Raw genomic sequence first — 13,474 nt, forward strand, 5'->3', positions numbered from 1 at the left:
ACGTGCCTATTTACTGTTTGATTGCACTGTTTTCAGTTTAAGCTTTTCAAAACTGATCCTGTACGATTTATCCTGAGATGTGGTCTATTGATTCCAATTGTTACACACTCGAATAAAAGTTATATTTCAGCATTTGTGTATCTTTAAAAAAAAAAAAAATGATAGCGCCGATTTGCTGTTAAAAATCCGACCGCCCCTGAACGCGCAGTGTTACGTTCACAAGTGCTATGGTCCCGCCTACTCGCCATCTTTAAAAAACGAGTGGGTCTACGTCACGCACACATTACGGCGAGGCACTTTCGACGCGACGTAGTCCTTTGGAATTTTGCCATTGAAACATCTGCAACTGCCTGCGTCTTAACATCGATCAAAAGGTATATATATATATTTATTTGTATGCTGCTCACTGTTTTAAAATAAGCATCGTTTTTTTCGCAAACGCTCACCATTGCAGGTATGCCATTTACTTTTTGCCCCATACTATATCCATTCATATTGGATTGGAACGTAATCCGTGTGCAAGTGTTGATTTTAGCCACAACAAAGCAAACACTACAAACAAAAATAGTCTAGATAGTGTGGTTCTTAAAATTTTACAGTAAGTCGCACAAAAGTCTAGTTTGAACAAAATCACTGCAGGAAAGTTAAAAAAATGAATCATTAAATCTACCTACTTGAATAAATATTGGAAAACTTCAACTTCTACTTTCAATGTTAGTTAAATAAAAGTGAACTCTATTGAGAATCGAGATCGAGTCTGGCAGATTTTGACTTCCATGTAACAATTGATCTCAGTTCTCAAAACAATTGTAGGTCTGCATACCTGTCAACCTCTGCCGATAACTGCCCTTATAAATGATTATGATTCCCCTTACAAACCCCCAAAAAACCTTACAAACACCGTACGACTCGCACCGATGGAGCCCTTGTGACGTAATGTTTTTTTCTGGAGGGTCCGCGGTCGACTCCCGCCACGACACCCCGTCGCCCAGAGGCATTCCTCGGGGTATTAAGTGGGATTTCTCCTCCAGCTAGCGAGAAATTGAGTTTTCTTTTCCGCTCCGAGTTGGAGAAAGACGCCACTAGACTCTCCATCATCTCCAAACACGAAATCTAGCGTCCTTGACGCCGCCGCCTGTTTCTGACCATTGTCGCCCGTTTCAGCCACCATGCCTAACTGGGGCGGAGGCAACACGTGCACGGCCTGCGGCGGGATGGTGTACCACGCCGAGGAGGTGCAGTGCGACGGCAAGAGCTTCCACAAGAGCTGCTTTCTCTGCAGTGAGTATTCTGACGCCGGCGTATATCGTTGAGATCACTCCCCGTACCGGTCGGAGACGCCGTCTCACAAAGGCGGCTCTGTGGCGTGCGTGGATGACCGTTGCCATTTGCCGTTGTCCAGCGAAGCTTGTTTTCTTACTACAAAACAGAAAACAACCAACAAATAGTAAATGTTACTTTGCCGACATCTACTGGTGAAAAAGAGTATAGCAAGTGTTATCGCATATAGTCCCTCGATTCGGTTACCATATTTTCAGTTATCGGCAGAGGTTGACAGGTATGTGACACTGCGGCTAAAAATACGATGCGCCATATAGTCGTGAAAATACGGTATCATTTTTTTTAGTTACAAATACGGCTTGTATGTGAGAAAATACGGTACATGTTCATGAATAGGAATATGATGGTGTATACTTGCTGTGCCTTTTTGAACTCAATCAAAGTCAAACTGTGACGCGTGTGCTTGTGATCCATCAGTGGTGTGTAGGAAGGGATTGGACAGCACCACCATGGCCATCCACGACCGGGAGATCTACTGCACGTCGTGCTACGGCAAGAAGTACGGTCCCAAAGGCTACGGATACGGCCAGGGGGCCGGCACGCTCAACATGGACAAAGGGGAGCGACTGGGGATCAAACCCGAACCGTAAGAAACGATAAGGATGCAAGGCACCCACATCTTCCACTTTTCATCACATTTTCCGGCGAGAACGAATCTTCTCTTTTTTTGTTGTCACGACAGTGAAAGGAGAGTTTACGTAATAATACGGTGAAGAATGCCGTGGCCCAAAACCAAGCGTAACACACAACGAGCCCGTTTGTTAATCCAATCGCTTACGCGGTTATTATTAGGAAAGAGTTTTGTTACGTAAACGGGTTCCACGGGACTCACAATGGGCTTCATTCAAGGGCGGCCGGCCGCGGAGGTCTCGCGGCTCCATTTGACCGTGTTAGCGGGGTCATTCTATTGTCTAATGGACGGGGACGGGGGGGGGCTTCCCTATGTGGACAGGTCGCCGTGTCACAGGCCCACCACCAACCCCAACCCGTCCAAATTCGCCCAGAAGTTCGCCGGATCGGAAAAATGCGGCAGATGTGGCGACTCTGTGTACGCCGCCGAGAAGATTATGGGCGCGGGCAAGGTGAGCTTTTTTCAGACATTTTTTTTTTGGTTGAAGAGCCTGACAGCTGATTGAAGGAAGCATCAGTGAAAGTGCTCCTTCTTGCATTGTGGGTGCTGTAGTCTATTGCTGAAGGAGCTTCGGAGGGACTCCACAAACTCATGCAGGGGGGTGAGAGTGAATGGGTGAATATATAGACTTGCATATATACATACACGTGCACTTGCGTACATGAATATGTACGTACAAATGCTGTATATAGCTGTGGTTGCCTAGAACGGAAGTGAGCACACATACGCACACACACACACACACACACGTGTAGGTGTGTGTATACACGTACTCACACAAGGTTATACATGCTCGTGTAAGTCTATCCTCATCCAGGTCCTTTTGAATTGACGACATCTGGGAAGTTGTTTTCTTGCTTATATAGATCGATTTCAAACTCCACCACGGAGGTTATATTGGAGATTTGAGCAGAATGTCAAATAGAACAGTACTTCAAGCAGTCTTATCAATGGACTCCTTTTGGGATGTGACAGTTTCACTGTTGGGTTGCTTCCAAAACAAAGTGGAGTACATGTATTTGGAACTTTGGCCATGATCTCTACCTCTGGCCACAAAGGAGGTGCATGCAGGTTGGAAACTTTTACAATGGGGCCAAACTCAATGGCAAATGTGCACTGGTTTTGTTCAAATTATGGGTGCCACTCAAAACATCCAATATCATATCCTGGTTGGCTTTCTGACATACTACCCTGAATAAAAACTCTGGAGGTTAAGCAAGGTTGTGCCTGGTTACTACTTGGATGGGGGACTGCCTTGGGATACCGGTTGGGTGCTGGTTGTGCTTATGTTTGCTCACTTGGCCTCGTGAGAAGAAGCAGTTTGATCCACAATAAACACAAAGCCCTCACTCACCTTTACTTCTATGTATTTGTGTGGCAAACTTCGTGAAAAATCTCAGTTTGCTCTGAGGATTGAAGACAGGCAAAAAGCTTCGATGCCGATAGAAAAGAAAGGAGGATGAATATTGTGTAGTTAAAAAGGATTTTTGGTGAGTCAAATATGGCTATACTATTCCTAAATAATATTTCAATTGTATGTTATTATTGATGATTTTTTTATGTGTCGCAGCTGTAGCTGCTGTAGAGGTTTTATAGCCATAAAATAGTTGATTCCGATAGCAGAAGGCGCTACCCCAAAATGCACCAACCGCCACTGGTTAATAGCAAATAGAAAATGTCTCCTACCAATGTCTTTGTGCTCATTTTTTGCCCACAGCCTTGGCACAAGAACTGTTTCCGCTGTGCCAAATGTGGCAAAAGCCTGGAGTCCACTACCCAGACGGACAACGAAGGAGAAATATATTGCAATGGTGACCTGCTTACCTTTTCTTTTTACTGTCGCTGTTTATGGCTCCCACGTCGGAAAAAAATGCCTTGACGTCAACCTTAAAAAAAAAAACAGATAAGTACCGTAAGCAGCATTAAAAATATCAAAGAATCACGGGTCCCATGTTTTATCAGTGGACCTTGAAATCCAATTTGCGATATCTTTTCCAATCATTGAAATGATTTAGTTGCACGCGCAAGTCAAATGTTTTTCCATGTGGGTTGCCTCACCTCCATGTTTACAAAATTCAACTTGGTGTTTTACTGACCTGTGTACGAGCACTTCCAACTTGACGCTAAAAGTGAGATAAGAAAAACAGGCAAAAAAAAAAAAATGACACACTGGAAGGTATTCGGATGATTCACCTAAAGACGTTTCGCCGACGGACGTTTGACAGACGGACATGTCGCCGAACGGAGAAAAACTTACCCCACCCCAAAGTCAGTCTAGAACTGAACCTTGTCTTTGTCTACAGCTTGCTACGCCAAGAACTTTGGCCCGAAAGGATTCGGTTTTGGCCAAGGAGCGGGCGCCCTGGTCCACGCCGAGTGATGTCATCGCCTTAACGCCTTGCCTATTTGCTTTTAATCTCTCTCAAATAAATCAGTTGACCGTCCCCAAATAAAAGTTCACATCCGACTGTATTTTATTATTAAAGCCATTAAAACGGAAACGTGGCCGTGCGTTCTACATCTGAAGCATGTTCAAGTGATGTGGGCAGAGAAAGAGGCACTGCAAATCATGATAAATCGTCTTGTTTACCTGTTTATGTAGTATTTGAAAATTCTCTATTCCCAGACCAAAACGGACTTTTTTTTCTTGTTGGAAGAACTTGCTTTTTACGTCGAAGGGCGATATTTCTGCTTAAAAAAACAAAACAAAAATCTTGTGTATTTGCTTTACAATTTGTACATCCAGTGGTATAACAAACCCGGCCATATATATATATATATGACATTAAAAATAATACAAAACAAAATGAGGAGTACAGTCCACAAGCATGGAATATAATACACAGTTGACGCAACACTGGATTTGAAAGGTTATTAAAATAAACGCAACAGAATGCACTTGCCGATATATATATCACATTGAGTATATACAGTGGGCCTAGGATGGGCATGCAAGTGTGGGACACCAGTGTTGGACATCACTAAACGCTACAGTCGCTTCCTGTCCTTGTCCTTTTGTCCCCCTCAATTTGAATCAAAAAAAAAAAAAAAAAAGTAAACAAAGACCCCCCCAAAAAAGTTCCTGGTTATTTATGTACACATTCTTTACACTCATTGCTTCGCATTTGGGAAAAGTAAACAATAAGAGTTTTTTTTTGGGGGGGGGGGGGGGGGTCCTCCAGGGCCCTTTAGTTCAGTAACGGCAAAAAAAAAATCAGTGCAAGTTTGTAGGCAGACAAAAAAATAAAACCTACATAAGACTTGATAGCTTTTTGATAAAAACACATGGAATGAACTTTCCTGTCCTAAAATCCATAATAAATACGACAGCTACGGGTATACACTTAATATAAAAAAAAGCCTACTTTGCTAAAAAAAAAAATGATGTAGTTCTTTGATAATTTAAAATAAATAGACCTGTGTCACATTTGATTTGAATGGAAGGATATTGGCCGGTCCAGAGCGCTGATAAAAAGACGTTTCCTGTAAATAAAAACAGAAATCAAGTGAAGAGGGGATACTGCAACGGCATCTCGTACCAGAGGTGCTCCGATTTTGGACTTTTGTTGTCCATCACCCTCGTAGTGGCGCGACGACGGGGGGTCCGGGGGTTGGGGGAGGGTTGCCCCTTTTTCGCATGCTAATCCTCCTGCCTGGCGGGCGACGGTCCGAACGATGGAGGACATCCTCCCCCCGCCCCGGGGCCGCTTTTCCTCTCACACCAGCTGGTAGCCGGAGCCTGACGACTGGTCGTAGTCTATTGTGTACTGCGCGGTCCAGTCCACCGCCACGGGCCGGATCAGGCCGCAACAACGCACCTCGAAGAAGTCGATGAGATTTCGGATGCAACCGCGGCTGTGGAGAGGAGAGAAGAGGCACAAATTATTCCAAGATGGCGCCGTTCACGCGGGAGCCGGTGGCAGTAGCTCTGTATCATACCTGTCAACCTCTGGCGATAACTGCCCTTATAAATGATTATGATTCCCCTTACAAACCCTCCAAAAACCTTACAAACACTGTACGACTCGTACTATGGCTCACAAGGAATAACATTGGAAAATATGAATTGTTTTGTGGCTCTCTTCGTCAAAAAGGTTACCTTCACTGGATAGCTTTTGCGTCATTTTTTTTTGTGGTACAATGACAAACTCGTGGGAGGCTTGCTTACTTGAAGGGGCTTTCGATGGACGTGGCCGTGACTTTAAAGTGCTTGTATCGCCGAGCGTTCATCCTCTCGTTGGTGGTGATCCCCAGGGAGGCGATCTGGGCGGCGGGGAAACCCAAAAAATGCCATGTCAGCGAGTGGGCGGCGACGGGATGTGCAAACGCCGAGAACGCCGAGACCCGATCGGACCTGATAGAGTTGACACATGATGAGCACGGCCACCCACATGAAGTGGAAGATGCTGTTGAGGAACATCCAGAACATCCACGGCGAACACGCGGCGATCTGAGTCAGGTAGAGCCAGAAGCCGTCTTTGGCGTAGTTGGTGGCGCAGTGGATTCTCCAGTCTGCGGGTTTACCGGGATCAGGACAAGAACACCAATTGTACCATTTCTTATGTATTTACAAGAACAAGAAAAATGAAAGGGATCCGGTCTGACACTTACAGGAAATGCAGCCGTAGATCATCCAGCAGATCATGCAGAGCAGGAAGAAGAGGTAACCCATGAAGTAGCGGTGGTTCCCACTTCCTGCGGACAAAAACAAAAACTAAAACTTCCCTTCTCGTCATGGATCATCTGCCGATGATCTTTCTTCAATATCACGCGCCATTTCCATCCGCCCCACAACCCAATCTAAAGCGCCATTGTATTATTATACGATGACAACGTACCCACGCAGTTGCCCACCCAAGGGCAGTGGTGGTCAAACTTGGCGATGCAGCGGTTGCACACGGCGCAGTGTTTGGACCGGATCGGCTTCCTGATCTGAGAAAGAAAGAAAAAAAAAGGTGGAGATGGTTTGTTTTTTAAATCTTTACTATGAAAGAAAGTGGCATCTTACCAAACACGTGCTGCAGAAGATGCTTAGGTCCAGGCTGCCGGTTTCCGCCAGTTCCACAATAGTCTGTAGAAGGAAATCAATTCAGATGGAAGATTTTTGGAAAATGGCAAGACAAAGCCGCAACGTTCTTAGCCTTTATGGGATTTGGACGGACGGGGAGAACCCTCGACAGACCATCTCCCGACCGGAGAACTTCAACGAATACGACAACGGACGGGGGATGACTTCACCTTTTTCTTCTGCTCCTCTGAGGCTTTGATGATCCCCGGGTCCGATTTCCAGGATTTGCCAAAGTTGTAGAACAGAGCCAGCGTGTTTAAGAGGAACGGCACGTGGACCGTGGCGAAGGGGAGATGTGCGGGCCCAGGTTAAGGAACATGGCCAAGATGACGCCTCGGAGAAAACATCCCGTCACGTTTCCCGTGGACAGCGTGAATTCAAAGCGGATCGCCGATAACAAATAGCTGTCCTCCAATTTGTTTTCTTGACATAAAATGACGTGTTGGGTTTATTCTGGGATGTTACTACATACCTGTCAACCTCTGCCGATAACTGCCCTTATAAATGATTATGATTCCCCTTACAAACCCCCAAAAAACCTTACAAACACCGTACGAGTCGGGAGTGATTTTCCTTGCAAGTTGTAGCCAGAGTATGTTAATGATGTATCCCTGTTTTGATTAAAGTGTATTAATAATAAACCTACCAACATGAGTGCCGCCACGTTCATTTTTTTTTACATGGTCCCCATTTCCTAGCACATTTAAACCTCACCCAGTCGGTCTTTCTGTAACCTCCTGCGCACAAATAATAAAAAAAGGATATCATTCCAGAACCAGTAGAACCATGTGGTGTACATCCAAAACTTGGTTGCCAGGTAGATTCCCAGAGGGAGCGCACTGTGCATGGAGTGGTCAAAGAAAGCCCTGAATGGAAAAAGGAACAATTTGTCACCACGCAACGCCATCAAAATATGAAAAATGATCTCGCCCTGACTTACTTGGAGAGGAACTGCACGGTCACCCAGACGCCGACATACATGAGACTCTTGATGATCCAGGAATCGATGTCCAGGTCGGCAATGAAACCCACCAGCCAAATGACCAGGAATGGCGTTCCCAACATGACTTTCTGTCTCACCTCCTGCAAGAAAAAATAAAAAAATAATGTAACAATACTATTTTTTTTTCATGCAATGGTCACACCAACCTTGTCCATCTTAAGTCTCTTCAAATAAGAAGGGCTGTCGTAACCTTTGGCCTGTCGCGCTTCCTGCAAGTGATTAATCATCCAGACGTTTTTCCGCTGCTTGGCCAGATCGAGCGGCGTCTCGCCCTTAAACACCGCAAAAAAAAAATATATAATAAAAATACACCAAGCGAGCGCGCTGACAGCGAAACACTCCACGGCGTACCTTGATGTTCTGCGCGTCGACGTTGGCGTTGGCGTCCAGCAGCAGGCTGATGACGGTGGTGTTGCCGGCCAGCACGGCCCAGTGCAGCGCCGTGTTCTTGTGGTACTTGTCGCCCAGGTTTACTGACACGTTGAAGGTGAGTAGCAGTCGGGTGGGGTCCACACTGAGAAAAAAATAAAATAAAAATGGTTACATGCTTTTATCATGGGCATCTGATAATACGGCCTGCTTGTTTACGTACCTGTGCGTCCTATATGCTGCCCACATGAGGGGAGTCATGCCATTCTGGTCCATCATGTCCACGTCCTGTTGTATGGAACAATGTTTTAAGAGGTGAAAAATGCGGAAAAAGTCACTGAATAAAAGGACATAAATCAAGGGTGCTCAATAGGTCCAGTAACATTTGATACAAGGATTGGATATGGAGTAACGTTTTATGTGGGATTTGAGCTGGGAAACAGCGCCATCGCAATTTCAAGCATGATTACTACCTGCCTACAATATTTTAGGTCGCTTATGATTACAGTGGTACCTCGACCTAGGATCAGCTCTACCTACGACATGCTCGAGGTAGGATGAACATTTCGATCGGATAATTCGCCTTAGATACCATCAAAATTTCGAGATGCGACCAAGCCAGGTGGCCATGACATGAGAGGCTGTTTATCATTGTAGCGCACTGTCTTTTTTTGCCGCATCTCTTTCGTGTATAACAGATATCTACGAGCACCGAACGATTTATTCAGACGAGTTTCGACCAGGAAATGCACAACGCGCATGCGCGGGCAAAAAGAGGGCTTTCTGGGTAATGAAGTATACTCGTGCACACAACACCGATAACCAATGACACCCTTTCTCAGAATAAAACTTCATTACCCACAATCAATATGTGGGTAGGCTGTTATTCCTTCCTTAGCCTGTTAGCTCCCGCGATCGCTCATTCAAGACTACTTCTCATTGGCAAGTGGTTGTGCGTTATCCTATTGTGAGGACATTTGTGTGCATCATTTTGGGGAATATTTTGAAGGGAATACAACAGCAAACAGCCCATCGATAGCGAACCTGAGGGTGGAGGCGTGGCAAACCGCTAACCCGCCCAGAACGAAGGTAAAAAAAAGATTAAAACAAAATTAGAATTCAGTTTTGTGTAAAGTTACATTAAACATATGTTTGAGTGCGTCTGTATATATTAATCCAAGTTAATTTAAATTTGTTTGTTCCGTTACAAGTGCGTTGTCGTGGAAAGTAGTTATATTAAACACATTTTATTACTATTAAACCACTAGTTATGTGTTACTTTGTTAATAGATGGCGAATTAGAAGAAATCTAACATTTTTTCCAATCCAATATCCTGTTTTTGGTGTTTTTTCAGAGGGTTGTAACGAATTAATTAGTTTTTTAGTTCATTTCAAGGGGAAACGTTCGCTCGAGTTACAAAAAGCTCGACATACGATCTCAGTCCCGGAACGGATTAAGATCGTATGTCGAGGTACCACTGTATATCATCAGCGTACATAAGCCCTGAGCTTTGTCATTGGCCTGGACAAAAAGTATAAACAAACAAACAAACAAAAAAGGGCATCTTGACATGGATGGATTTGTCTCCCCTTGGTGGAGAAAGGTGGAAAACAAAATTCCCAACTGAAAATACATCCCTCCTCCCATTTTCTGCCATGACAGCAACTCTCCTCATAAATGTCGCGTGTATATTAACCCAAGCCGTTCCCCGAGGTCAAGTCGTACGTGATTATTTGTTTGAACAAAAGTATCATTGAAAAAGTGTCAAAAGTCACATCCCACCTGCCCTTTGGCGATAAGGTAGGCGACGATGGAGGTGTGGCCGAACTGGGCGGCCAGGTGGACGCAGCTGCACCCCTCGCCGTCGATCAGGGACGGGTCGGCGCCATATTTCATCAGCTGCACCACCATGGAGAGGTGGCCTTGCCTGGAGGAGCGAGAAGAAAACCACGGGGGTGCTTAAACGGCGTGACCGGACGAGTCGCCGACGGACGTTTGGCCGACGGACAGTTCGGCGAACTGTGCGTCGGCCAAACTTCTTTCGTCGTCAGCTGCTGACCGCCGTACCTGGTGGCCCAGTGCAGTGGCGTGGAGTTGAGGTCTCCTCCGAGCTGGTCCACTATGGCGCCCTTTGATATATAGTACCTGCCAGGACGTATTATTAGCCTCGCTGCTATTATTAGAAAAGAATGCCAGGAGAGGGAAGCACACCCACTTGACTAGATCGACCCGGTTGTTGATGGCAGCCCAGTGAAGGAGCGTCACGTTTTCTTTGTCGGGCTGCCGGACGTCGAATCCGGCCTCCACCAGTTCTCTGCATCGCTCGAAGATGCCGTACCTGTGGGACAGAGAAAATTGTAGCCCAGTTTGAGCGTGTGAGTGGGGGGGATTGATTTCAAAGTGGGGCTTGGTGGCGCTCACTGTGTGGCTTTAACAATGTCCCACGTGCTGTAGTCGTCGACGTGGTTCTTCCTGCTGACGGCTTCGCTGTAGCCGTGGTTGAAGTGGCTTTGAGGCTTGATTTCCTAAAGACACCAAGGTCAACATATTGGGCTGATTGAGGTCATTGGTTTTTACTATCATTTGGACAACGTCGGCGGGCCGGATTAAAAAGCCTAACGGGCCGTAGTTTGCCATGTATGGTTTTCAAGGAATAACATAGAAAATATGAATTGTGCATGGCTCTCGTCGTCAAAAAGGTTCCCGACCCCTGCTCTACTGTGTTAGAAATAGCAATTTGCACATGTACGCACAGCAGCAGTACAGTAGCTTCATTAACGTGCCGCTCATCACTCTCAATTTAAAGACTGCTTTCTTTCGTTGAATAATATGCTCTTAACGTTGAAAGTGAATTTGAAAATACATTTTCACCTTCAATTGTGTCTTTTTTCTTATATTTCAATCCCCAGGTTTGATAAATGACATTGCATGTCCAAATGCTCCTGGCCCAGCCGGCCCCTTTAGTATCCATTCTGGCCCGCAAGTCAAAAAGTTTGCCCACCCCTGGCCGCTGAATGGTGCACTTCATGGAGGGAATGAGAAATGGAAGACTGCTGGACCTCAGCTCAAAAAAATATGCTTGCTACTAACATATACTGGATGGAGGCCAAATTGGGATAGGCGAGAAATAGAAAGCAAAACTATTCCAAATGTACAACTGTCGTGTAGAGCAGTTGAGCAAGCTCGTTAGTCCTGATGTGCAAGTATCCTTCGCTAGGAAACAAAACAAGTACAATCTACTGAATTGTGGTTAAATAGAAATGTGTATGAAATTAATATTATCATATCGTGTCAACATTAGTTTTGTCCATCTGTTGCAGACACTTCTGAAATAAATAAAAATAAATTGAAAAAAAGATTATGGTCAGGACCATAATCAGAATCAGATTATTCTTTCACTGGGCATAATGGCATCTCTCAAAGCCTCTTTTCAAATCGGGATTTAAAGATTGATAGAAAGTGCGGACAATTCATCAAATGCATCCAGAGGCACGTCGGTCCAAATGCGGAAAAAACATATGTTAAATCCCTCCAGAGCCACGTCACTCTCTTGGGGTGACACCTTGTCAACTGGATCTGCCGCCCCCACAATGCTCTTTTCAACTAGTGAAAATGCATTTGCCATTGCAGCAATAAGTGCTGCCATTTTTCATCTGATCATGACAAAGTGTTGTTTATTATACACACTGATTTGGGTTTGGTCACTGGAACATATGGGCCACGCCCACTGAGTTGCATACAGTTCATTAGAGTATTTATTTACATTTTTTTTAACTTTTAAAAATACCTAAAATGGCAATGATGTTGTTTTATGTTATTGGGCATCTACTAGAAAGGAAATGTGGCGCATTTACTCGAGTTATCAGTTGCATGAGTTTGGCGTACCTGCCTTAAATAGTAAGTCATTATAACCCTAAAAAAACATAAGAGGATTCTAGCAACAAGAGCATCCGCTTCTTCTCACGCCAAACTGTTAACGTGTGCAAAGATGTGTAAAACACGTTTGTTCATGTATTACGTGAGAAAATTTGAGATTTTGGTCGAGGAAAAACCTAAAGTGCAACAATTAGCATACGTATTTATATTTCGAAAGTGGACGTTAACGAGTTGGCAAGGAATGATGCGTTTCAGTGCATGTCGGTTTGTCGAAACATGTCGACACCATGACAATTCCCCACGAGTAACATCTTCTCGTATTGGATTAGATTGTAAGCAATTTGACGTTTTGACACATTTACAGGGAGCCATGTCAATTTAGCTGCGAGCTACACGATGAAACCCGATTGAGGATTAACCATTTTCAGTTTCGGCCGTCGACACGTAAACGCACCGTTTAGACTACGGGGGAGTGACCGTGTGTTTGGCAAGTATGTGTGGAAATTGCCCATTTTGGGTGAAAATAAAATGGATTTCTGCTGTATAGGTGCACGAGCATTGCAGCAAGATGGGACGTGAGGGGAGGGGGGCATCGCTAGCGCATTTAGCATCGTTAGCACTGCCTGACATCGCCCCCACTGGTGGTAATGCAGGGGGCATCGGCACTTTGGGCTAAAAACGCAGTAGAATACACAATTCTTCTTTGCCGAAACCCCAAAATCGGCTTTAAGAGTGTGAAAGAGAATGCGGCGGAGGGAGGTCATTACAAGTCGTACCTCTGGATGGAGAATAGGGACGCAGCCAGCTTCTTTCTCATACTCCTCCATGACGTCGGCCATCTTGGTAGGGATGCCCGCAGAGCATTGTGGGAAGGGGGATAGCTGTCAAGTAGGCAATGAGGGGCAGAGGCTTGGAACTGTCCAAAACTACAATTCTATCATTTTAAGGTACATTTGGGTATTATTTACCTAACACTATAATTTTCACCGCTAAATCATGTCACAGCCCTCCTATAATTTTAAAATTATGCTTAGCTCGGTCTATGTAATGAACCCGAAAGACCGCTAGATGACAATCTTATCCACTACACAATTAATATAAACACTTGCCTAAAATGACTAGAAGAGCAATGCGACAAAAAATATACATTTTTTTTCCACCGTATACTTTAAGATATGAATGAAA

The 13,474-nt window shown here is 44.8% G+C and overlaps 2 protein-coding genes and 1 long non-coding RNA gene across 12 annotated transcripts in view; 1 reads left to right on the forward strand and 2 right to left on the reverse strand.

The window, feature by feature from the left end:
- Positions 1-13,474, reverse strand: part of LOC144068705 (uncharacterized) — a 146,653-nt gene that overhangs the window by 2,440 nt on the left and 130,739 nt on the right. The gene's annotated exons all lie outside the window — the stretch shown is intronic.
- csrp2 (cysteine and glycine-rich protein 2) lies at positions 225-4,444 on the forward strand. The gene is made up of 6 exons (XM_077593398.1): positions 225-374; positions 1,165-1,281; positions 1,759-1,927; positions 2,294-2,423; positions 3,690-3,783; positions 4,276-4,444. The coding sequence occupies exons 2-6, from the start codon at positions 1,170-1,172 to the stop codon at positions 4,350-4,352; spliced, it is 582 nt and encodes a 193-aa protein (XP_077449524.1). The 5' UTR covers positions 225-374; positions 1,165-1,169; the 3' UTR covers positions 4,353-4,444.
- Positions 4,423-13,145, reverse strand: zdhhc17 (zDHHC palmitoyltransferase 17). The gene is made up of 17 exons (XM_077593414.1): positions 13,066-13,145; positions 10,835-10,938; positions 10,629-10,751; positions 10,481-10,558; positions 10,196-10,340; positions 8,636-8,700; positions 8,395-8,557; positions 8,190-8,315; positions 7,981-8,123; positions 7,790-7,906; positions 7,211-7,319; positions 6,981-7,043; positions 6,811-6,904; positions 6,584-6,667; positions 6,327-6,484; positions 6,141-6,235; positions 4,423-5,827 (listed from the first exon to the last, which is right to left on the reverse strand). Exons 1-17 carry the CDS (start codon positions 13,126-13,128, stop codon positions 5,689-5,691), a joined length of 1,869 nt encoding a protein of 622 aa, XP_077449540.1. The 5' UTR covers positions 13,129-13,145; the 3' UTR covers positions 4,423-5,688.

The sequence above is a fragment of the Stigmatopora argus genome, chromosome 23 (genome assembly GCF_051989625.1).
Source record: "Stigmatopora argus isolate UIUO_Sarg chromosome 23, RoL_Sarg_1.0, whole genome shotgun sequence".
Lineage (NCBI taxonomy): Eukaryota > Metazoa > Chordata > Actinopteri > Syngnathiformes > Syngnathidae > Stigmatopora > Stigmatopora argus.